Genomic DNA, 26,704 nt, shown 5'->3' with positions numbered 1-26,704 from the left:
TATATTAGGTACATTTCATAATTTTTTGGCTATAATAATTAAAAAAAAAATAGTCAATTTTTATTTGAAACGTTTATTTCATATATATTACTTTAAAATTACAATATCAATTACTTATTTAATAATACTGGTCATTTAAATAAAACAGAAATAAAAATAAATAACAACAATATTTTTATATTCGATTTTTGAAAAAAAAAATATTTAAAAATAAAATTGTGTGTTAAGATACTCACAAGAATTGACCTGTAAACATGTGAGCGTATACGGATCTCACGCACACATTAACGCACTCACAATAATGAATCTCCCGCTGACGCATATGACGCTCGAACCCTCAGTTAGAACCGTGTGCCGAGCGAAGATGTTTACACATCAAAAATATAATATTACAATTAAATTAAGCGATAAAATTTCGTTATATAATGTTGCACAAGTAATACTTGTAGCGTCAAATTAGTTATAAAAACTTGTAAAATACATCTAAAATATAATTTCAGTCAGAATAATTTAGATAAAAAAGAAATCATTAAATATGTTCTTGGACACTAACCCATACTAAAAAAGATTTTATAGCACTTACATACATTGTGCTGTCTACCTTTTAATAACTTACTTCATTACATTAATTTTTTTCATTACTGATAACAGACAGAGAGTATATTGAGTTGCAATATAGTGTAACAGATAAAATAGGCGCAGGTTAATATGAATATTAAAAAACATAGCAGTAGTAGTAGTAGTAGTAGTAGTAGTCGTAGAAATAGAAGTAGTAGTAGTAGAAGTAGTAACAGAAGTAGTAGAAGTAGTAATAGTAGAAGTAGTAATAGAAGTAGTAGTAGTAGAAGTAGTAGAAGTTGTAGTAGTAATAGAAGTAGTAGTAGTAGAAGTAGTAATAGAAGTAGTAGTAGTAGAAGTAGTAACAGAAGTAGTAGTAGTAGAAGTAGTAATAGTAGAAGTAGTAATAGAAGTAGTAGTAGTAGAAGTAGTAGAAGTTGTAGTAGTAATAGAAGTAGTAGTAGTAGAAGTAGTAATAGAAGTAGTAGTAGTAGAAGTAGTAATAGAAGTAGTAGTAGTAGAAGTTGTAGAAGTTGTAGTAGTAATAGAAGTAGTAATAGTAGTAGTAAAAGTAGTAGTCGTAGCAGTAGTAGTAATAGTAGTAATAAAAGTAGTAGTCGTAGTAATAGTTACTTATTTTATATATAGCGAAATTGAAGGTTCAACAGCAATTATTGACTTACAATATTTATTAGTAAGGTTTAGGGTCCAATTTTATTTATATATTCATTTTCATACATTTTACATTTTAAAATCAATTATATACAAATATACATTAAAATAAGGCTAAAATTTATCTAACAAAAAATATATACATTTATTTATTCGGTGGTTTTCGCTAGGCACCATTTTGTTTTTGAAACTTAATACTTTAAATTTAACCGTACTACTAATTACCTTATATAATATATTAATAATAATAATTATAGTCGTTCGACATATATAAGCATTTAAATCCGATTTCGCTGATATATATCTATTAATATTATTTGACAGTCCGCTAAGACTGATTTCAACTCTGGCAACATTTAACAAAAGACCGAAGTTTAGATATTCTTTTTCTTAAATGGCAATCTTCAATCAGATTATAGGGGATTCGCTATTATCTTACATATACGGGTAACTTATTTGAGATTCAAATCTTATATTCATAATATAGGGTTTATTTTACATAATTAAGCAATTAAATTGTGTATAATACTTATAGAAAAAAAAATAGATACAGTCATTTAAATGATAACTTACTTCTATAATTTTAACGTCAAATAAATAATTATTTTAGTACTTATATACTTTAAGCCACTTTTACAGGGTGAAAAAACTTAGTTTTTTTACAAAAACTTTATACTTAAGCGGATTCGCTTGCGTCTTTCTTAAAAAAAATAAGGCCTTCTTGTCATACAACCCAATTTTGAAAAAACATTCCTCAATGCTAACCTACTATATAAAGGGAACCCGTATGCAAATTTTCATGGCGCTAGCCCCAGTGGTTCGGGCTGAGCGTGTGTATGGCAATCAGGATTTTAACGATGATTGTATATAATTCTAAGCTGCCACAACTGAACAGTGCCCAGCAGTGGGATTACAAATTTCTTTTAAATACTACCTAAATTACATAACATAAAGAATTGTGCATACGACGAAATGTCATATAAGTCTACGACCACACATTTGCGTTATTGATACATAAAGTTGATAAAGAATATATATAAGTAAGGAAGTATATATATATTGTAATAGACAATCTTATGTAACTTCACTAATATGTGTGCGTCAGACTTGCAACTGGATTCATAAGCCAGTTCAACACAACCGATCGGTGCTTTATGACTTTTTTTATAGATTAAAAATGTCTTCTTTTGATTCAGGTACATTGTCACAATCTATTTGTAAGCTATTTTTAGTGCTTATATGTTTCTTCCCGCTTATGTGTTTCGATATAATGTGATCCTTGCTTGACACTAGCATATTGCAAGTTAGGCAGTTCAGAATTTGTTCATCGACCTGTAAATGAAAAAATAAGTTATTTAGTTATTTGTAGAATCTTTACTATACTTGGTGGTATCTTTGTGGGAGCCCTTCTGGGTAGGTTCTATCAATTTGTCAGTTGGCTTACTTATTTTAAATGAAAATAAATAAATAACGAATCATAGGCAGACAATAATATTGCAAAGATTATAATAAATATATTAATTAATACATATGTTATTTATATCTCCTTTATGGACATACACAGCATGCACTAACTTTTAATTAACTTAAAATCCAATGAAATATGCTTATAGACTATTCCAATGTCAAAGTTTCAACATTGACCTTGCACTGACATGACGTCATTAGTGAGATCTCAATAATCTGTGGCGTTCCTTATGAATACGTTAATGACGTTTCGATAAAGTTGCCCAACAACTGTATTTTAGTTAATATAACTAATTAAGTGGTAGTATTGTGTTATAAATAAATATATATTAATCGAGAACAGTTTTTAGGGCATAATATAACAGACCCATTAACAAATCGCATGGAATATGTAAATCAAAGATTTGTTTATATAATATCATTGGGATAGGCTATGTTACAAAAATAATTGAAAAGAATTATACCTTTCTCAGGAGATTTGGCAAATAATTCTTCTGGAATGTGTTCTTTATAGCATCTTTGTGCTGCTCGTTGGATATGTGACTGCTCAGCTCATAATACTTCACGTCCTTTTGACACATAAGGCATTGGTAGCAATCTTTCTTCTTGTGAACACTATGCCACGCATCCCAGCACACCTTAACCGCTTTTCCTTTGTGAATAATAATTTTATTCGTCTTCTTCAAATCGATGTTTTGATTACGTTTAATATCGATTCGAAACACCACTTCGATATTAGATTTTTGCTCTGTATCAAAACACGATTCCTTTGTCAAATTGATTACGATTTGTTTTATTCCCGATTTTAAATCGTTTCTTCTTATTTTTCTATCGACTTTCGTTTCGCGTAATGCTTGCCACGACATGTGAGTGGAAAGTTCCGATTTCGAGACGATCACATTGCAATTACAGCAGTGGAATGTCGTTTGGTTCTGTAATTAAAAACATACGCTCTACACATACAATACAGCACAATCTGGCAACACCAATTACTATCAATACGACATAATTTATAAACGCTACTGAAGTGTCTGTCTAAGTCGCGCAGCACAATGACTTTAAAACAGGAATCGCCAAGCTTTTTGAATTCGACGATCCATTAAGACAAAGGTCTATAATTATAAGTCCAATATGTCAATAAGACATATAATATTTTTTTTTTTTTTTTTATAGAATAGGAAGGTGGACGAGCATATGGGCCACCTGATGGTAAGTGGTCACCAAACGCCCTTAGACATTGGCATTGTAAGAAATGTCAACCATCACTTATATCCAATGCGCCACCAACCTTGGGAACTAAGATTTTATGTCCCTTGTGCCTGTAATTACACTGGCTCACTCACCCTTCAAACCGGAACACAACAATATCAAGTATTGCTGATTTGCCGTAGAATATCTGATGAGTGGGTGGTACCTACCCAGACGAGCTTGCACAAAGCCCTACCACCAGCCACAAAGCCCTACCACCAGCTCCTATATAAAATAGATAAATATAAAAATAGTCGCCTTTGCTTTAATGTCGCTTATAAAAAACTATTAAATATTAATTACATTTTTACTTCATTTTCAAAACAAAATTGGATTGGATATTTAAAAGTTAAAGATGAACATGCCGTCCTTTATTGTAACGACTGTTTCATGTAAAATTAAGAAGCAAATGTAATTTATCTTATCTGTGGCATTTCCCATCCCATCGTGTTATTAGAATAGAGTATTACCGTGTTTGCTTGTGCACTATGCAACTTGCAAAATAGCTAATATGGCTATATCGGCCATATATGGCCGGCATATAATTTCACTGACCGATTGGTCAGTGAAATTATCATAATCAAGTAGAGGAAAAAGTGACCCGTGGCATATTGACAACCGATTTATATTGATATACTACTTAACCAACTGACTTATATTGCTATAAATTTGTAATGTGTATTTTGTTTTTTTTTATTTTAATTTTGTATATTATAAAAATACCTGTACAGAGTATACTATTTTGACGCGTTTATTCTTGTAATGTTATGATTATAACGGTCAATGTCGCATATCACTGAGTCTCGAGTTTGTTCTTACAGAAGAGCCTTATCTCGTCAAGAAGATACTCGATTGATTTTGATGATTCTATCATTATCATTCATATCATTTGGGTGATCTATATATTTATGGGAAGGGTTTTAATAGAGGTAGGCGAATGGGAAAAAGGCCCTTCTAATGGTAAGTGGTAACCATCGCCCACAGGCATTTCCGTCGAAAGTTATGTCCCGTGTGACTGTAGTCTAGTATAGTACTAAGTTACTGGTGGTAGGGCTTTGTGCAAGCTCGTCTGGGTAGGTACCACCCACTCATCAGATATTCTACCGCAAAACAGCAATACTTGATATTGTTGTGTTCCGGTTTGAAGGGTGAGTCAGCCAGTGTAATTACAGGCACAAGGGACATAAAATCTTAGTTCCCAAGGTTGGTGGCGCATTGGATATGTAAGCGATGGTTGACATTTCTTACAATGCTAATGTCTAAGAGCGTTGGTGACCACTTACCATCAGGTGGCCCATATGCTCGTCCGCCTTCCTATTCTATAAAAAAAAAATAAAAATAAGTATTGCTATTTAGCGGTGGAATATCTAACCTTGAGTATCTTTATGAAAAGCATTACAGATTAACGGCCGAAATTAATATTAGACTTATAATTCGAAATTTAAATCGATCCGCCATAGCCTATTCCAATCAAAAGAGTAAATTTAAGCAAACTTTAGATTTACATATTCCTGCAACTTGCTTAATATTACATTTTATATTACACACTTTTTTATACGCTGAAAAAACGCATTACGCGTTTCCCCCACGGGAACAATGGGGGGGGTATGTGGGTCTCGCCGATTTCCGAGACGCCGAGTGCGCCCCGAACATCGGAATACCCACTAAAAAACCAGCGGTACCTTTTCCGTCATAACGAGGAGCGCCACGGGATCGCTTGCGCATACTACCGCGAAGCTCTGACGGGCGGCCTGCCTATGCAAGTCTGCATTATCTAGGGGATCACCAGGGTACTGAGGACTCCCCTAGTCCCAGCGACGCTTATTGCAGCGGAGGGAGAAGGTGCGCATAGCGCTTTATATGACACACTACAAAACGTTCTCGATTAATATATTTTTATTTTTAATGCAACATTATTCCACTTAACTAATTATATTATATTTCATGTTTTCGCGAATCCATAATGAATATCATAGATTATAGAAGAATTCGACCAATGATATCGCGTCATTTCAATGTCAAAGCTGTCTATTTGTCTTCATTCCCCTCGTAGTTGGAATAGGTTATAGATAAATAGTAATTGATGACTTTGCGTCCCAATAATGAAATGAATGAATGAAATCTATATATTTTATATTGAATCAATTATTAATTTCGGCGGATAACAATTGGGCTTTTGCTTATTCAAATAAAAAAAATTCATACAATAAAAATAAAATAAAACTCGCCTGTCGCAGCAAATGTTTTTCACTCTTATCGATGAATTTAAATTTTTTCATCGAGACCACGTGATCTGGGTTCTCAATATGATCTTTTAACAATCCGAAAACAATTTTGGAACACACAAAACAATACGAGGTACCATCGCCAATGCTTAATACGCTATTGTACGCATTAAGGGTAACTTTCGCGTATGTATTTTTATATTTCAAATAAACGAATTCGCTGTTGTAACATTCGATTTTCGAATCGTTCGTTTTATCCTTCGCTTCAACGACGTTCGTTTCTCGAAGTTCCATTTTCGAATCGTTCGTTTTATCCTTCGCTTCAACGACGTTCGTTTCTCGAAGTTCCATTTTCGAATCGTTCGTTTTATCCTTCGCTTCAACGACGTTCGTTTCTCGAAGTTCCATTTTTGAATCGTTCGTCGATATCGATTCGATATTCTCATTTCGATTTGTCATGTCAGTCGGTTGTATCGCTGTGTTTACGTTGCTTGGCTTTCCAATGGCTTCGTTTAATAAAAACATATGGAGTTTATCATTTATATGTACGTTTATTAAATGCGAATCAAACAATATATTGCATAGTGTGCAATGTGCCTTTTGATTGACCTATAATTATATATTAAACTGTTAGGGTGCGTTCACACCTACGTAAAGTTAGCCGCCGACTGCGAGCGAGCGTTTACATTTTACAGCTTTTCCATAAATATTAAGCTCTTCGATTCTTTTTTTATTGTATTAGGTAGTGGCAATCATATGGTGTGTGGTATTTAAATGACATAACTATGTAATTGAAATAATGGAAAAGTGTAACAAAAGTAGAATTCATATTTCAAATTGGAAATTTCAAATTGCTAGGCAGGCTGTGTCACCTGAAGTGTCATTACCATCCATAGACATTGACGGAATATTAAGCATTCCTTACAACGCCAACGCGCCACTACCATTCTGAACTACCCCCCGTGCCTGTAGTTAATAGCGTAGTAACTGATTCTCAATATTGTAATACAACGCCCCGACGTGTCGCGCACGCCGATTGGCTACTTAACGGAACCGCTTTTCAGTTGACCGCTCACAGTCGGCGGCTCACTTAACTTGATATGTGAACGCTCGCTTATGATTATTTAATAAAGGTTACAGGCAAAGGGTCTCGTCGTGTGTCGTCACGACTGCTCGTATATGTTAGCATTAAAAAAATACTAGCTATTTATTACCCTTATGCCTGTATTTACACTGGTTCACTCACCCAGGGCCAGATTATACATGGGCCTTAGACTATGCTCGCCCCCTTAATCTTTTTTATGACGTCACCGTATTGAGATATGAATATGACGTATGAAATAGGAGACATATATACAATGAATATTAAAATAAGCTTAGTTTCCCAATTTAATGCACTAAGGGCCCATAGACGATAGGGCCCTAGATGATAATCCGGCCCTGTACTCGTCTTACAAACCAGGACACACCAATTAAATGTATTATCGTTAGAGACGGTTCACACGATATCACACACCTCAACGTATCACGGTGTCGCAGTAACGACTTATTGTCACGTGTAGACGAGGCTGAGTACACACTGCCAAATGTCGACGCGCAACATATTTTCTCGCGGTTTATAAATAGCTTTCTAAATCTCAGCGAGTAAAATTCCTCGCGTTTTTTGTTACTTTCACGCGATTTTTTCCGCAGTGCGATCAGATGGTCACGATTCCATAGTGCACAAAACAGTAACGCGAATCTAAATCGCAGCGCGGTGGCTTCTACACCAAAACAGATCTAGACGCGGCATTATTTTCGCGCGGTTTTTTGTATTGCAAAAAAACGTGACAGACGCGCGATGCGCCGCAAATTTGAAACGTCAAAACTGACGTTTGTTGAAATAATTTACAATTAAAAAAAAACAATAAATAAATATGGAGTATAAGCAGCTAATAACATAAGAGTTCATTTAACAAAATAAACTTTTCGTATTATTTTTGTGTATGTGTGAAATATGTCTGACAAAAATGCGTGGATTGAATAATTGCTGGATCTCGTGCAGGAACTAACTCCCAATTAATACAAATTTGTATGGTCACATTTCGAACCTGTGGTGAACGCTGGATGATAAGTACTTCGTAAAAATCTATTTGAATAAAAACAATTTTGTTTCATTTAATATCAATCATTCTTTAAACCGCACAAACATATACAGCAACGCATACGAAATGACATACCACAGATTACAGCGTACCGTGTAAACCGTCTCGTAACGAACGAAATTGAATGGAAATGAACGATGAACTTACCAATCTTATCAAGTTAACACCAAAACATGGCTCAAATGGCGTGAACGCCAAATTTTCGATATGAGCTTGCTTATAAATATGGCAGCTCATAGCAAATTCGGTCAAACAGCAGTTACATTTGAAGCAATAATAGTCGTCCGGTCTCTTGCACACCATATTATAAGCTATTAATGATACCCTTAGTGTATAATTAAATTGATTCACATATATGTAACAACATGATAGAACCATTGGTTCATTTTCATACATCTGCATCGGATTCAAATTTCGATTCATTTCATAGCACGTAACGCTAGTACTTTCGTCGCTTGCGTTATTTATAACGGCTTGGCTTTCTTTATCTGTATTTTGCATTGTTACGTTTGTGTTTTTTTGAATGTTTTTCTTTGAATGAACGATATTTATGTGATTGTCAATATCGATATTTAATTGTAACTGGTTGCAAATGCCACAGTGATAGAATCTGTCATTTAACTGTGAATCAAAAGGAAAAAAAAGCAAGGGGTTTTTAACAAAAAAATTTTTTTTGTATATCCTAGGCAAAGGATCGAATTTTATAATCTTTTATAGTTATCATTAACTCATATTTGCGTAAATGTAATTTTTAAGATTATGATTGTAAAAAATCCTAACTCGATTCATTTTAAAAGAGTAATATTTCACATTTATCTGTAGCCAATAACAATGGTCTGAGGAGTAATGATAAATAAACAATGACGTCATTACGAGATCTAAATAATCTGTGATTATTCATGTACTCAAATTGATGTAATATAGTCTATGCAATCTTTTATTTGACTTTTGACGGCTCGGATATTAATCAATTAGTGTTGTACCAACGAGTTACGGATTCGATTATTAATAAAAATCGATTTTATTTATGAGCAAGTTTTAATCGATATTCTCAGTAATCTTTATAATTGCAAAATGTCGAAAGGTGAGTGGTCATGATGGACGAGATGGGTGAAGAATGAAGGACAATCAGGCCGCAACGGCTTCATGAAAATTTTGAAGAAGGTAGCTTTATGACGCAAGTTAGAAATCGTGTTGCAGCGGCAGTCTGCCTCGTTGGTCTAGTGGCTACATGCAAGGCCGCAGAGGCCGAGGTACTGGGTTCAAATTCCAGGTCAGGTCAATAAAAAGTTACTACGCTACCACTCATACACATTAGCAATGTACTAAATATAAACCACTACCCCCGTTCCCGGTACCTGTAGTTACACTGGCTCTCATCCTTCACCCCTTTACTGGTAATAGGGCTTTGTGCAAGCTCGTCTAGGTCGGTACCACCCACTCATGACATATTCTACCAAAAAACAACAGTACTTGGTATTGTTGTGTTCCGGTTTGAAGGGTGAGTGAGCCAGTGTAATTATTATTATATTAAGAGATAGTTAACATTTCTTACACGGCCAAAGTCAATGGGCGTCGGTGACCATTTATCATCAGGTGACCCATATGCTCGTCCGTCTACCTTTTCTATAAAAAAAAACCGTAACAAAACAATATTATTGCTATTAGACGGTGGAATATCTGATCGCTTATGTCAAAAGTAAAATAAATGATTGGGAGGAAGTAAAGCCAAGTGTAATAGTGTTGTATTATAAATAAAGATATATTAATCGAGAACCGTTTGTACATAATACAGCAGAGCTATCACGTGGAATACATAAATCTACGGTTTATTTACCTTTACTCCTCCTACTTATATATAATACTCCTACTAAATCAATTCGAAATTCGAATCAGTCAAAACTCACCTTCCGCACGACGTGTTCCGTGTATCTCTCGACAGTTTCACAATTGCCAAGTTTGTTCAAATGCGTTTCGTCTGAACAGTGGTCAGCCTTATCACCGATGTCGTGGAAGCCGACACATACCATACAATAGAACTCGTTCTTTCTGGTCGTGAGTATCATATGCCACGAGTCAAATGTCACTTGCACTTTCCGTCCATCCAGAATTATATCTGAAATAAAATATTGGGTTATTATGACGGTGTCAGGAATTAAAAAAAGACGATTGCCAGAAAGCGAATCAGGTTACAGCGAGATTGTTTTTCAGCTTTCTTTAATCGTCTCGTAACCGTACCGTAACAGCCAGTGAATGTCCCACTGCTGAGCTAAGGGCCTCCTCTCATCTTTTTGAGGAGAAGGTTTGGAGCGTAATCCACCAATTGGTGGAATACACATGTGGCAGAATTTCAGTGAAATTAGACAGATGCAGGTTTCCTCACGATATTTTCCTTCACCGTGAAGCACGAGATGAATTATAATCACAAATTAAGCACATGAAAATCCAGTTGTGGTGAGGCCCGGGTTTGAACCCACGATCATCGGTTAAGATTCAAGCGTTCTTAACAATGGGCCATCTCGGCTCACGTCATGTCATAGTTGTCTCACATCAAATATATTGCATTTCAGTTAATGTTATATAAGCAATTACCACATATATACAAATCAAACAACACCTTATGTGTTTGGATATTATTTATTAAGATACGCGCCTTGCCACGCGTCTTGAGCGCTGGTCACTTGGATGATGTGATGATTCTAACGACACACCCAAAACCGTTCAGGTAAGAGTTATGGTTTTTTTTCTAAAGAATAGGTAGGCGGACGAGCATATGTACCACTTGATGGTAAATGGTCACCAACATCTTTAGACATTGGCATTTGAAAGAAATGTTAACCTTTATCACCAATGCGCCAACCAACCTTGGGAACTAAGATGTTATGTCCCTCGTGCCTGTAATTACACTGGCTCACTCACCTTTCCATTCGGAACACAACAATACCAAGTACTGCTGTTTTGCGGAATAAAGTAACACACACATACATGAACACTGAGAACAATACACTACTTTTTAGGGCAGACTGTGCGTAGGCTTTGTGCAAACCTGTCTGGGGCACACATCACATATCATTTTTAATTATAATTTTTTAATGTATTTATTTATTTAACAAACTTAACATTGATGATTACGTACTTATTCAATTGTTTTAAGATGAACAAGGACACTGTCTCAGACGCAAGTCTCTTCCGTGAATATATATAATTTTATAATTAGAAATATAATCTTTTGTCGGTAGTAATGTTTTTATGATAACAAAATTGTTTTTTGATCTACCGACATATTTAGTTGTTAGACAAGTAAATGTGAACGAAATTTTTTATATACCAATATCAAATTTGTTTAGGTTACACGTATGTAATTATATAATTTTTTTTTGAATACTTTACTTTTAAAACAAGGTTTTATTTACCATACGTTTTTGCATGCATTTACGAATATTATTATAAATATTATTGTTCTTTTAATATTGTAATTTTATTAATGGATTTCAATGAAGTATTATTAAACAAAATTTATGTCAAAATTACAAAAAAAAAAATTAAAAAAAAAATTAGTCTTATCGTGATTGTTAAATGGATAAATATGACGTCTTATTAATTACATTATAAACAAAACAAAATGAATTTTAATACATTTATTGGAAAAATATTTGATCTATTTACTTATGTATGTCTATAAATTATTATTACAAAAATTATGTTAGCGATACCCCTGACCGTATTTTGCGTTGCCTCCCGCCAAAAGTGTATTAATTTTTTAAAACCAATCCGACAGCTTGACGTATGATGTTCAGACAGTTTGACTTATTCCGCTTATAATATTACATACCATGCGACATAACATTGAAATTTTGTAAAAAAATTTGCTTTATATTTAAATGACGCTAAACATTACTTGAATTATGTTGCGGTTAAAAGGGACCCAGTGTAATTACAAGCACTGGACGTAACATATTATTACCACGGGTTAGTATTGACGAAAAAACAGCGCCAATGTCTATTAAGGGTGGTGATCACTTACCATCACATAGCCTTTGCCAGTCTGTCTGCCTATTATAAATTATTAATAATAATAATATCCTGTGACATTTTTCACACACGGCCATCTGATCCAAAATTAAGCTTGTACAAAGCTTGTGTTATGGACACCAGTCAACTGATATACTACATATACTACTTTTCTTTTGTAAATACATACTTATATAGATAATTACACCCAGACTCAGGACAAACAGACATGTTCATGCACACAAATGTCTGTCCTGGGTGGGAATCGAACCCACATCCTTCGGCGTGAAAAGGCAAGTATCTACCAACCACGCCAACGAATATATATATATATATATTAGTGCACTTACCTTTATATTTTATTGTATCATATTTTTTAACGACCGCTGCATATGATAGCGTTCTTGACGAACGATCGTTAACATTATCGCTACCATTATCGCTATCATTATCGCTAACGTTTTTTACAACGTCATCATTCGTAACGTTACTCGTTCCAACACATTCATCAACAGCACAAGTGGTTTCATCGCTCTCATCGCAAACATCGCGGATCTTATTCCAATCGAAATGGTAATTGGTAGATTTTTCTAGATTATCGTTCTTAAAACTATACAGTACATCGGACGCTCGATTTATCGCGAAAAGCGTCTTTGCCTCATGATTTGTACTAGAAAAGTGTTCGTCGATAACCGCTTTCTTGAATATCACATTACAAACGGCGCAATAATATTTCGCATTAATCTAAAAGTTATATATTTGACATATAGTGTTTATTTATTAGTAAAAATAAAATACAAAAATGCAGTCATAATCTTTATTCAATATAGAAGCGCTCGCTCATTGACCGCCTCGTTGGTTTAGTGGCTACATAAAGCCGCAAATACAGAAAGTTTATTTCCCAGGTCGGGCCAATAAAAAGTTATTGGGTTTTTTCTGTCAGAAAATTCTCAGTAGCAACCCGGAGTCTGGAAGTTGGAAGTGTGTACACTCCCGTGCCTCGGAAAGCACGTGAAACCGTTGGTCCTGCGTCTGAATTCTTTCCGGTCGTGTCGGATTGCCGTCCCATCGGATTATGAGAGTTAGGGAATAGAGAGTGCACCTGTGTTTGCGCACACACTCGTGCACTATCATATCTCCTGTGCAGTTGGCTAATCTCTCTTGAGATTGGCCGCCGTGTCCAAAAGCGGACTGGAGGACATTATTAATATCAATGGATAAACATACAAATGCTAATAAATGTTGTTGAAACTCAATGTAATGAGTTGAAAAATCTTACATCTACACAAATATATAAATTAATTAATTCTTAATACATATATACTTAGTAAAGCCAAAGTATATTAATTAAGTGAAGTATATTAAGTGAAACTTAGTTATATATTTATTATCCTTAGTACTCCAACATGAACTAAACTAGCTCCATATTATATAATTATATAATATATTGGCGTATGTTACAATACGGGAACGATAGATGGCGCTGATTGAATATATCACATTCCTGAATCGCGCTGTCTAGATTCGCTACTGGATATATATATATATATATATATATATATTGTGTGGAAGAAATATCCATGGTGTTTAAATAAATTTTACTTATATGAACAGTGAAAAGCACTCCCTTCGTTTTTTTTAGATTTTTTCTTTTACACAAAGTCATCTGATCCCAAATTAAGCAGAGCTTTTACTACGAAAACCAGGCAACTGATATACTACATATACTACTTTTCTTTTGTAAATACATACTTATATAGATAATTACACCTAGACTCAGGACAAACAGACATGTTCATGCATACAAATGTATGTCCTGGGTGGGAATCGAACCCACAACCTTCGGCGTGAAAGGCAAGTTACTACCAACCACACCAACCGGCCCGTCAATCCCCCCCCCCCCCGTTTGATCCCCCGATTTCATATCCACGTATACAACACTAAATAATCGATACGACAAACAATTGAATCGTTTATTTTTACGCTATTATTGGCAATAAAACCATGCAATCGATTTTAAAGTAAACACAGCGCGTATATTGTTCAATATCAATAAACACTAGGCATAGAAACCGGTAACAAAGATTTTTTTATTCATCGGCAAAAATACTACATTGTCAATAATCGAAGCGGTAATCGAAATATTACGTTTTCGCACTCACTAGTTCCATCTGTCAAAGAGTAAAAATACAAATGAACTTTATATAGATAAAAGATAAGCCATATGTATTTACATATCTATTTTTATATAAAAACATTTTTGTATAGTATGTATTTAATGTTTTTTTTTTAATTTAAGTTTCCTTTCGAACATTAATTTTTCCCTGAAAACAACATACTAAAATCATATTAATAAAAATTATACACCTTGCTTATGGATATGTATTTCGGATAATATAACAATTTATGTTATATAAATAATATACATAAATAGTTTCATATGATAATAAATATTATATGTAGTACTTTAAAATAAATATTAGTTGTTTTTTTTTATTGACATTTATATTTCCATACAGCTTTAAAAATATATATTTAAAAAAGAAAAACATACCTTTCTAATGACTCCATCATATTCCTTCAACGGTTGATATTTTTCTAAATTATCTTTATGTGAATCTAATTTTAGATGATCTCCTGATAATTCCACTGGCACATCACAGACTAAACATTTTTCCTGGTCACTTATTATCGTATGGTAACTATTTTCTGGGACGAGTATATTTGAATTTATAATAATACCATATGGCGTCTCTTGGATGGAAAACAGTAGGACCTTAGGTCGGTTACCTAAAAAAAAAAACATATGATCGTGTCATACAATATTATACGAAAATTGTCTGCTATGTTTTTCTGGTAATTCTATACTAATATTATAAATGCGAACTCTTTTTTTTCGCGCTGGAAAAATGCATTACGCGTTTCCTCACGGGAATAGTGGGGGAGGGGGTATGTGGGGCTCACCGGTGTCCGAGGCTTCGATTGCGCCGCGAAAGCGGTACCCTTACCGTCTTAACGAGGAGCGCCACGGGATCGCTTACGCATGCTACCGTGACGATAAATGCGAACTCTGTTAAGCTTGAACACTGAACCGATTTTGATAAAATTTTGTATGAAGCAAGCTTGGACCCTGAAGAAGGATGTACCTCTACCAACATATTTTACTTAATATGCGGGCGAAACCACGGGCGAACACCAGTAGCTTATAAAGCCACAGAAGCCAGAGGTTTTGGGATCAAACTCCGGATACGGCCAATATAATAAGCAATCATGATCATCGGACTTTATTAATTTTTAATCGACGCAAAACAGTTTTTTTATAAAAAAAACTGTCTGTGGCATCGTAGCTCCTAAATTGATAAGCCGATTCGGATCTAGTTTTTATTGGAAAAGCGATGCGATGTACGCGGGAAGTACACTCAAGGCTCAGTATAGCAGTAGCATCGCTTAATTCCTGGAGACCTGGAAAAGGTTATTTGGGTCCAGAGGATCGTTTCGTATCCAGGTTAGTATTTAAAACTTCTTTTAGGGTATGTTTTTATTTATCTATATCATATTTATAGCACGTATTGTTATTATATTGAGTGGAACTACTCCAAGAAAGTGGGAATTTGACAGTCGCTCCGGGTCACACTTGGCACAAAGGTTGTCCATTGCCATACAGCGCGGAAATGCGGCTTGCTTTATGGAGGGACTATTTTAAAATTTGACTAAAATAATAAAAATTTATAATGTAAATTTAAATCAAATCCTATGTAATGATCATGATTTCTGTAAACTAATTACCAATAATATTAAAATTGTACACTCCAAGAAATAGATAATGGAATATTATTACAATTAAAACGTGAACGCATGCAATCATAACATTGATAGTAATACAATTCAAAGATAATCAATTGAAGTGGGTTCTTATATGCAAGGAACGATTCGTAATCCCGTGCGGTAGGTACCACCCACTTATCATATTTTCTACCACCAAACAGCAGTACTTAGTATTGTTGTTCCAGTTTGAAGGGCGAGCGACCCAGGGTACAGGTACAAGAGACATGACATCTTAATACCCAGAGTTGGCGGCGCAGCAAATTGCAACAGAATTTTAAACAAAAAAAAAGTAGAAGCGTATCAGTTCGGTTGCATTATTTTAGTGTTTGTTACCTCTGAATTAAGTAATTTAAAAACCGATTCAGAAAATTATTTTTTTGGAAAAAAAATCAAGATGAACCAGTGGATAAAACGCGTGAATCTTCACCGATAATCGTGGGTTCAAACCCGGGCAAGCCACTGAATTTTCATGTGCTTAATTTGTGATTGTAATTCATCTCGTGCTTGACGGTAAAGGAAAACATCGTGAGGTAACCTGCACGTGTCTAATTTCATTGAAATTCTGCCACATGTGTATTCCACCAACGCGCATTGGAGCAGTATGGTGGAATAAGATCCAAGCCTTCTGCTCAAAAGGGAGAGGAGGCCTTGGCCCAGTTATTGTTCTATACTGTTAAAAGGCTTCCCGTTTGGTGCAAGACGTATATTAGCTATTAGACGAGATATTAGCTAAAGAGTGCTGTCTTCTTTCGAATGTCAAATTAATAATGTCAAAAAGAGATAAATATATGTTATAACAGCCACTTCTTATGTGTGTATGTATTATTATGTATGTATTCTTATTACCTGTGTCTTTTAATGTCACATTGTCTTCAACGGTGTGGATTTCGAATTCTTGTAAAGCGTCGTCATCTTTACTCGGCTCCTCTTTGAAAACAATGCCGTCAATTTCGTAAACTTTGTTGAAATATTGCCCATTGTCTGTGCAAGCGATACGTTTATCGATGCTCGGTAAATATTTACACTCAACGTATATTTCGGGTAATGCCATTTTGTCATTTTCTTCTGTCATCGGTTTCGCGTCTTTGTCGCTGTAACAATCGTAATATTATTAAAAAAAATATATGTTTGGCATACACAGAAAAGGACATGCATCTCTCTCACACTTGTACACACACAAGGATGTAGAAAGCGATAGAGGGTTGACGTGACGTTATTAGAAGTGAAAAATAATAGACCATTTGATTGTAACGGCCTGTGAATGTCCCACAGCTGGGCTAAGGCCTCCTCTCCTTTTTTGAGGAGAAGGTTTGGTGCTTATTCCACCACGCTGCTCCAATGCGGGTTGGTGGAATACACATGTGGCATAATTTCAATGAAATTTGACACATGCAGGTTTCCACACGATGTTTTCCTTCACCGTCAAGCACGAGATGAATTATAATCACAAATTAGGCACATGAAAATTCAGTGGTGCTTGTCCGGGTTTGAACCAACGATCATCGGTTGTGATTCACGCGGTCTAACCACTGGGCAATCTCGGCTCATTTGATTGATGACTATTTATTCCGAAGTACAGCGATACATTGAATAATATTAATTTATAATTTGTTTAGACTTGGTGATCAAATAATACATATGTATGTATGTATGTTATGTTGCTAATGCGTATATGCATACGGCACATTACTTCCCTTTTTTTTCAAAGATAATATTACATGAAAACTTATATGATATGCTGTATTATATAGAAAAATATAAAATTGCATTTAACACATTCAAATACATTGTTTTTATATTATTATAATATATTAAATAGTATTTACTAATTAATTTAACGAGAATCACAATAGGTATTCATGCTTTTATTATTCATAATAATAATATCCCGGGACATTTTTCAAACACGGCCATCTGATCCCAAATTAACCTTGTACAGAGCTTGTGCTATGGAAACCAGACAACTGATTACTATATATACCACTTCTCTTTTGTAAATACATACTTATATAGATAATTACACCCAGGTGGAGCTCGCCGGTGTCCAAGGCACCGAGTGCGCCCCGAACATCGGAATACCCACTAAAAACCAGCGGTACCCTTTCCGTTTTGAGGAGGAGCGCCACGGGATCGCTTGCGCATGCTAACGTGACCCTGGTCTGGGTCATAATTAATCTATTTTTTTTTTAAATCAATTATTTACTTATTTGGTTATGTACAGACATTTTAAAGATTGTCCTGTGATATTGTACCCAAGACGCTGGCACTATTGACTCTCTGCACCGCTAGACTCAGCCTTTAGGCTAAATAAGCGCCAGCTCTTGGGTCACCAGAAGTGTGGACCAGTTTCTTAGAAATATCTTTTATTATTCTTTTTGTATCAGACGACCATGGACCCAATGTTTCAAAACTCAGCTCCGCAAATTCATATTCGTTGGATAAAAGTGAATATTTGAATAAATAAATATTATTCTTGCATTTATTTTTCGTACTAAATATCCTATTATTGCGAGCATATATAGTCACGCAAACTAGATACAACTCTATTGTAAGAACTTGGTACGCAATGCTTGTAAGAAAGTATTCAATCAATTTCCCGCCATTACTAATATCTGTCAATGTTCTTGCTGTCAGATTAAAAATATAGATTATTATTTTGAAATGTCAAAAATTACAGATACTATTCAGTATTATTTAAAAAATAATTCGTATTACATTTAATATTATATATTACCTATAATGTCCTCCAGACCGATTTCGACCATGGTTGCCAATCTCAAGAGAGATTAGCCAACTACGTCGCTGAAACTAGCCGACAGATGACATTCCTGAGCCTAAACTTTTTTACGTAACGGTACTGTACTTTGTTGCTTATATAACTCTTGAACGCGTTGACTTAGAAACTTGAAATTTTGTATGCAAGTCAATAAAAGATACCCAAAAGAGAATTTCAAGTTTCTAAGTCAACGCGTTCAAGAGTTATATGCGTAGTAGCCATACTCAATAGACAGACCGCGGCTGTGTGAACTTGGCACCCGACTTTTGAAAATCGATTTTTTTCTTTTTGATTCTTATAGATATTCGTATGTAGTTGATTGTAGTAAAATTATTTTCGTTTGTAGTAGCTCTAAAAAAAATTAGAGGACATCGAAAAAACTCATACCCCGGTTTTGTCGACACTCAAAATGAATAGTGGATTCTTGAAGTTAATCGTTTGTAGTTGATTGTAGTGAAAAAAAAATCTTTTGTAGTTGAAGCAAAAAAAAAAACTTTTTTTTACGTAAAAAAAATTTTTTTTTTAAACTTTTAAACAATTTTTTTTATTTCTCAAAACAAATACGAACGATAATGAAATATACCAAGTTACTATAAACGAAATGACCATTACTACAAACGAAGAGAAGGTACTACAAACGAAGAGAAGGTACTACAAACGAAATTTTGCGCTGTTGTTTTTTCTTCTTCGGAACTTTTTCTATGTTGTTTTCTCATATTTACAAATGATGTTTTTATAAAGCTTGTAGTGCTGTCTAAATAGATTCGATTATAAAGCGAAGCGAACTACTGGTTTGATATCACGACCATATCTTGATATAATCGGTTCATTTGACTCTTTGTTTATATAAGCCGTTGCCTTACTTATGTAGAGTAACTTTACATTCTTTGTTGTAAATTATAAATACCGGTTTCAATCGCACTATACTAATGCATGTATTTTTTTGTATTATAGATAGGTAGACGAGCAAATGCGCCACGTGATGGTAAGCGGTCACCAAGGCCCATAGACATTAGCAATGTAAGAAATGGCCGGCTATCCGATAACGCGTGCCACGCGACACCGACGGTTCGCCTAAATAATTATTTCATTATTTATGTAAAGTAATTAATGGTATAATGTTGTTATACCATTTACCGTCAGGTGGTTCATTCGTTGGTCGCATTGAAAATGATCGCAACGTAAGTCGACATGAAAATGATCGAGCAAATGAGTTTTTCACGAATACTGTTTCAATGGAGTTTTAACTATATATACAAATGTCGAGTTTAAAAATAAAATTAAAATAATATTCACACACACGCCATCTGATCCCTAGCTAATCAGAGCTTGTAATATGGAAACCAGACAACCGATATACTACATATACTACTTTTCTTTTGTAAAACATACTTATATTATTTCTTATATTATTACTTATTTAAAATTACACCCAGAGTCAGGACAAACAGACATGTTCATGCACACAAATGTCTGTCCTGGGTGGGAATCGAACCCACAACCTTCGGCTTGAAAGGAAAGTGTCTACTAACCACTTTAACCGGCCGAAATATATAAAATACCTGTAAGAAATATCACGACGTTTATCTATAAGTGGCGACTTGACTGCTTCGTTGGTCTAGTGGCTTGATAAGGCCGCAACTCCCGGAACCTGGGGTCGAACCCCGGGTCGGGCCGATAAAAAAATATTGGGTTTTTTTGTCGAAATATTCTTGATCGGAGTTTTAAAAGTTGGACATGTTTGTGTGTGTACCTCGGAAAGCAGGTAAAGCTTTTGGTTTTCAGCTTGAACTCATTTCCGTCATGTCGGATTGCCGTCCCATCGAATTATGAGAGAGAATATAGAGAGTGCATCTATGTTCGCACACACACTTGGCACTATAATATTTCCTGGGCAGTTCGATAGTCTCCCTTGAGAGTGGCCCCCGCCAAAATCGTTCAGGAGAACATCATCAAAATTATTATCATAAATTCGATTAATTCAAAGAAAATTTACAAATACAAATGCATTTAGGAATACATTGATCAAAACTTCTCGTGGATGTCACAAATAAGCGAAGTGAGCAGGAAAATGTTTTACTCGATTGGATCCATTCGCAGATAACGTAATTTTCTACCAAATCCTACCAAAATTGCGTTAGCACAAACTATCCTCCTGCCAATCCTTGATTACTCTGACACCTGCTATCTTGATCTTAGAGAGGAGCAAGTAAATAAACTCGAGCGTATTCAATAGCGTAGCGCAATACATATAATAAAAACTACATTAAAATTCAATAATAAAGTGTTGCCTGTTCCGAATCGAAACAGCAATGTGGTGTAGTACGTAGACGTTTTTACAGACGTAGTTGTATTGGATTTATGTCTGTTGCTGAACCAACATCCGGTGTCATATGGTTTCATGAAGCTTGAGGATTGTTTAAACGATAGCATAATTATTGGACTGCGTGCCTAGTGCGAGTTTTTTTTTTATATTTAATAAAGTTGCCGTTGAATTTGACTTCCAATTTTTTTTGTCTGTATGTCCTGGATAATCTTTAATTAAACGGGTAATTATATATGCGTACAACTGAATTATTATAAGGAGTATTCCAAGCTATCATGTGGTTTTGATTTCATCAAAATGAGTTGAATCTATCAAAAATTATAGCAACTTAAAGTTCACGAATGTATCTTTTTTCTTTGTTCGCTTGGGTACTTATTTTAAGCCCTTCTATATAACACAACAAACAGTTCTTCATTAATATAACTCTATCTATGACACAACAGTATTCCAATTAACGACCTAATTATAATTTATTAATCTAGGCTACTCTTGAGTCATTAAAATTATATAATTTAATTAATAAAAGTAGAAGCGAAATATTGCAACATAAACAAATAAAGAGGCAGCTGGAAATACTAAGTGAAATAATATATATATATGTATATATGTGTGTGTGTGTGTATATATATATACATAAAAAACTGCTACATCAGTAATATATAAACAAAACTTTTCAGAGATGGTTTTCTTTACTATTTTTTTAAGAGATAACATATGAATTTTTGTATTTGTTTGTAATGGATAAATTCAAAAACTACTAAATGTATTTAAAGAATTACACCACTAGTGAAACTAGCAAATAAAATCATTTCATTATTTTAAAAATATTTTTAAATTAAAAAAAAATTATAACAGATAAGCAAAACAAAATATTAAATATGTTCAACTCGTATAAAGTCGGGGCTAACTAACTTTAAATTTAAACTATCGAAGTGACAAGTGTAGATTTCATGTGCTCTGAAATGTGTATAAGAGGACAGTTTATATACATAATTTAAAGCAATGCACTAAACAAATAAAGACTATTTTAATTTCATTTATAAAACCCATAAAAAAGACATGAAAAAGAAACTCATTTATTATGTTTTTTTTTTTTTATAGAATAGGAAGGTGGACGAGCATATGGGCCCCCACCTGATGGTAAGTGGTCACCAAACGCTCTTAGACATTGGCATTGTAAGAAATGTCAACCATCGCTTATAGCCAATGCGCCACCAACCTTGGGAACTAAGATTTTATGTCCCTTGTGCCTGTAATTACACTGGCTCACTCACCCTTCAAACCGGAACACAACAATATCAAGTATTGCTGTTTTGAGGTAGAATATCTGATGAGTGGGTGGTACCTACCCAGACGATCTTGCACAAAGCCCTACCACCAGTGTTATTAGGCAAAAGGATATTCACTGAACCACAGAAATTACACTAAATCGATATAATCTTGGTTATTACATATAAAATGTATACATAAAAAATGTCTAATTATAACTTAAATAAAAAGTAAAATGATTGATACAAATTATCCAATTATTTTACTTTTAATCAAATGAATGAATGATCGAAAATTTGATATTATTTTATTTACATGAGAATTATTTACATATATAAAAATCTAATATATGCATATAAAAATCTACATTAAAAATAGCAACTGTAAAAATCATGAGCAAGTGGAATATTGGCTAGTATGCTAGCAGCTTTTGTCTGATCAATAACAATTTCTATCTACTGAGTGCAAAATTAATTGGTCCTCCTGTTGAAGTTTGCATAACTTAAGTAAAATAATCAAGTTTTAACATCTATTGAATTATTATTAGGGTATTTATCTTATTAAGAAAACAGGAAATAGTAGTCGCACTAAAATAATTATTATTTACATTTTACAAAAGTCAACTCATTTTTCATCTATTAAACGGAATACTAATGGTAGTTTAAAATTAAGATTTTTTAATTCATTTATTGCTCTTGTAGCAAATAAAATCCTTTCAGTATTTTAAAAATATTTTTAAATTAAAAAATAAAAGAAAATATAACAGATAAGCAAAACAAAATATTAAATATGTACAACAGCTAAGTGTAAAAATAAAAAAATATAAATGTTTAGAATGGAACACCAACAGAAGTTTAAAAATTCAATTATTGTTTTTATACCTATTGTATTAAATAAAATTCCTTCAGTATTTTAAAAATATTAAATTAAAAAAAGAAAATGAAAAGAGATACAAAATAAAATATTAAATAAATAAAATAAAAATTATTGCAATTATTATGATTTTATATGAATACACAGTCAAAGAATTATATGATTAAAAATAAACTTTATATAAAAATTAATCATTATTTCAGTGCGTTCAAATTAAATAAAATAATAATTGAAGACGACGTTTTGAAAAACACAATAATGTGTGGATGTAATATTAATACAATAATCAACTTACTTTACACCTGAAGTACCATTTCGATGTTCCGGTCTTGAAAATAATACAAGGTAAAATAAGAATTCAAACAATACCTTTATCAGATAAAACACCATGACCTCTTACGAACGGTAATTCTTACCGTAAGTATGAAAATTTAAAAGAAAATGGCCACACTATAGCACGACATCTAAGCTTATTTATCGAGTTCTATCATTTAATAAATGTAACTCATACATCTTTAAACCTTTTAATTTATAAATCAACAGACAAACGCTACACAGGTAACAAAGGAAATCCCCATGTTTAATAGTGTTACCATTGCTACAGTGACTTTTTAAAAGAAAAAAGTAATCGATTCGTACTTTTGTTGTCACAATTGGATAAATTCACCGACTTTTCAATATGTTTTCCACAAACTTATTGCAATCGTCACAATTATTTTTAACTGATTCATTACATTCATGTGTCAGATGTGTTTATTGGAATGTTAAAATAATAACAATAATTTTATATCTACCCGTTACTACCTAAGATTATAAAGCCTACCTTACAAGTGGCTATCAAATTAGAAAATTTATAAAACTACATCAAATATTTATTTCTGATGATGCTAGGTTAAACTTGTAACTTTATAAATAAAAATAGGTTGTTAATAATCAAATTAATAAATACCTACATAATTATGTGCTGAAAGTCTTGAATCTTATCTCGAGTAATAAATAAATGTATGATAATGGGGACAATATTATACACCAAATTAATACATAATAGAAATGAACACATATTTATTCTATTAAAATTTCCTCTTCTATACTCATAGTCTATTCTAGGATTTTTTATTGCCTTCTTCTTCTTCTGCTTAGCGTTTTCCCGGCCTAGTAACGCCAGGGTCCGCTTTCCTGCATCTACGCCTTCACTTTGCCCGATCTAAAGCGTCCTCCTTAGTGAGATCGCGCTCTCTCATATCGTCCCTCACAACATCGAGCCAGCGCTTCTTGGGCCTGCCGCGGGATCTAGGGCCTTCGACCACAAAGTCCAGGCATCGGTTCCCGACATAGTCTGGTGGTCTGCGGCTATTGTGGCCAAACCAACGCAGACGGCTCTCCTGCAACTTATCTGCTACATCGCAAACTCCAAGGCTACCACGGATGTGCTCGTTACGAATGCGATCTAGTCGCGTAACACCACACATCCACCGCAGCATCTTCATTTCCGCGACGTGAAGTTGCTGAACGTGTCTCGCGAGAGCTGGTCACGTCTCGCCGCCGTACAATAAGACTGGTCGGATGATGCACTTGTACACAAGGCCCTTTAATTTCACCGGTATCCTGCGATCGCAGATTACCCCGGTGACTTCCCGCCATTTGGCCCAGGCTGCGTTTATTCGAGCTCTGACGTCATGGTCGATTGTACCAGACTCGTGCAGTACGGACCCGAGGTATTTAAACTTTTCCGTCTTGATAACGGATTCTCCGCCTATCTTTATGGGTTCGAGGTCCGTACTGCCACAGGCTATATACTCGGTCTTCGCAACATTTAGCATCAGACCTCCCCTCTCTAGCACACCCATCCACTGGTTTACCTTTTGCTCCAATACCTGTTTGTCCTCATCTACCAGTGCAATGTCATCAGCATACAACATGAGCCAAGTAGACGGCTCATGGGCTTTCACTGTGACAACGTCAAGCACTACATTGAACAGAAAAGGACTCAGGGCCGAGCCTTGATTGTATACATAAAAATTAATAAAAAAATGTAATAAATCTAGATATTGTGACAAAACTTGCGCGCGCTAGTTACATATTATCTGCTTCGCTTTATATGTATAATGTAATTGTTGTTATTATTCATTTTAATCATATTATTGGAATCGTGATAGTTAAAATGACATCTGGGGCTAACTTTCATGTACTGACGGCCTTACTAGTAAAAATTATTAAGCAAATATTTTTAAATAAAAAATAGCCAAACAAGCACAAACTAAATTGATTATTTAATTATTATGAGTAATGAGATAATATGAATTAAAAAAAAACTTCGTGTTGTAATTCTCAACATCTTCTCATTATTATTTTAATGATTTTAAAAGTATTATTTTAAGGTAGAAGTACAGAACATAAAAATGAATGGAGAACAGCTTACTCACCTACGATTTGCTGACGATATCATTATATTCGCTGTATCAAGTGCCCACCTTCAAAATATGCTACTGGACCTGGATATAGAAAGCCGCAGAGTTGGTCTAACTATAAATACCTTTAAAACCAAAGTATTGATAAACGCGACCGAAGACCCTATTGTATTAAATGATGAACCCATCGAATATGTAAAAGAGTACACTTACTTAGGCCAACTCATCTCACCAACTAATTCAATGTCAAAAGAAATAGACACAAGAATAGGTAACGCATGGAAAAGTTAATGGAGACTAAATGAAGTTATGAAAAATAAAGAAACTAAGATGTTCGTCAAGAAGAAGCTATATAATACCTGTGTGGTGCCAGTACTCACTTATGGCTGTCAAACTTGGGCACTCACCAAAGCGCAAAATGAAAAAATTAAGACATGCCAAACAGCGATGGAGAGGAGCATGCTGAATATCAGGAAAAGCGACAGAATACAAAACAAAACCATTACAAAGCGCACGAAAGTAGACGACGTAATAATTAGAATTCGGAAACTCAAGTGGAAATGGGCAGGTCATATAATAAGAGGTACTGAGAAATGAAACAAAACTTTGGTTTTCTTGTATCCCAGAAACGCTAAAAGGAAACGCGGAAGACCGTTTCGAACGTGGGAAGATGAAATAAAAGCAACAGCAGGGAATAAATACATGGACCAGGACCGCACTAAATAAAATGGAATGGAAAGGAATGAAGGAGGCCTTTGCCAAACGTCGCTAACAGACTAAGTTGTCGATGTCAATTCACCAGAGTGATAATTTCAGTAATGTAAAATGTAGCAAAAATGTGTCTGAATAAAAGCTTATATATTTATTTATTAGAAGTACAGAACACCTAATACGAACGGAGC

The 26,704-nt window shown here is 34.2% G+C and overlaps 1 protein-coding gene across 8 annotated transcripts; it reads right to left on the bottom strand.

Moving 5' to 3' along the window:
• Window positions 1-151: 151 nt before the first annotated feature.
• LOC126779894 (uncharacterized) lies at window positions 152-24,097 on the bottom strand. 8 transcript variants are annotated; one of them, XM_050504054.1, is made up of 9 exons: window positions 24,034-24,097; window positions 16,997-17,241; window positions 14,880-15,115; window positions 12,676-13,069; window positions 10,222-10,430; window positions 8,462-8,935; window positions 6,174-6,779; window positions 3,162-3,629; window positions 152-2,562 (listed from the first exon to the last, which is right to left on the bottom strand). In XM_050504054.1, exons 2-9 carry the CDS (start codon window positions 17,220-17,222, stop codon window positions 2,395-2,397), a joined length of 2,781 nt encoding a protein of 926 aa, XP_050360011.1. In that variant the 5' UTR covers window positions 17,223-17,241; window positions 24,034-24,097; the 3' UTR covers window positions 152-2,394. The 8 variants fall into 8 exon arrangements, with proteins under 8 accessions (XP_050360011.1, XP_050360009.1, XP_050360010.1 ...); XM_050504052.1 differs by lacking the exon at window positions 24,034-24,097 and adding an exon at window positions 23,690-23,937; XM_050504053.1 differs by lacking the exon at window positions 24,034-24,097 and adding an exon at window positions 23,764-23,819.
• Between the last annotated feature and the right edge of the window lie 2,607 nt (window positions 24,098-26,704).

Source organism: Nymphalis io, chromosome 30 (genome assembly GCF_905147045.1).
Source record: "Nymphalis io chromosome 30, ilAglIoxx1.1, whole genome shotgun sequence".
NCBI classification, from domain to species: domain Eukaryota; kingdom Metazoa; phylum Arthropoda; class Insecta; order Lepidoptera; family Nymphalidae; genus Nymphalis; species Nymphalis io.
Note: the sequence above shows the minus strand (reverse complement) of the source record. Positions and strands in the feature narration are given on the sequence as shown.

Coding starts and splice junctions, on each gene's coding strand:
- LOC126779894 (XM_050504052.1), bottom strand. CDS start 23,784: ATGGTGTTTTATCTGATAAAGGTATTGTTTGAATTCTTATTTTACCTT. Junction 17,242..23,689: donor AATGGTACTTCAGGTGTAAA/GTAAGTTGATTA, acceptor CGATTGTTACAG/CGACAAAGACGCGAAACCGA. Junction 10,431..12,675: donor TGATACAATAAAATATAAAG/GTAAGTGCACTA, acceptor ATTTTATTTCAG/ATATAATTCTGGATGGACGG.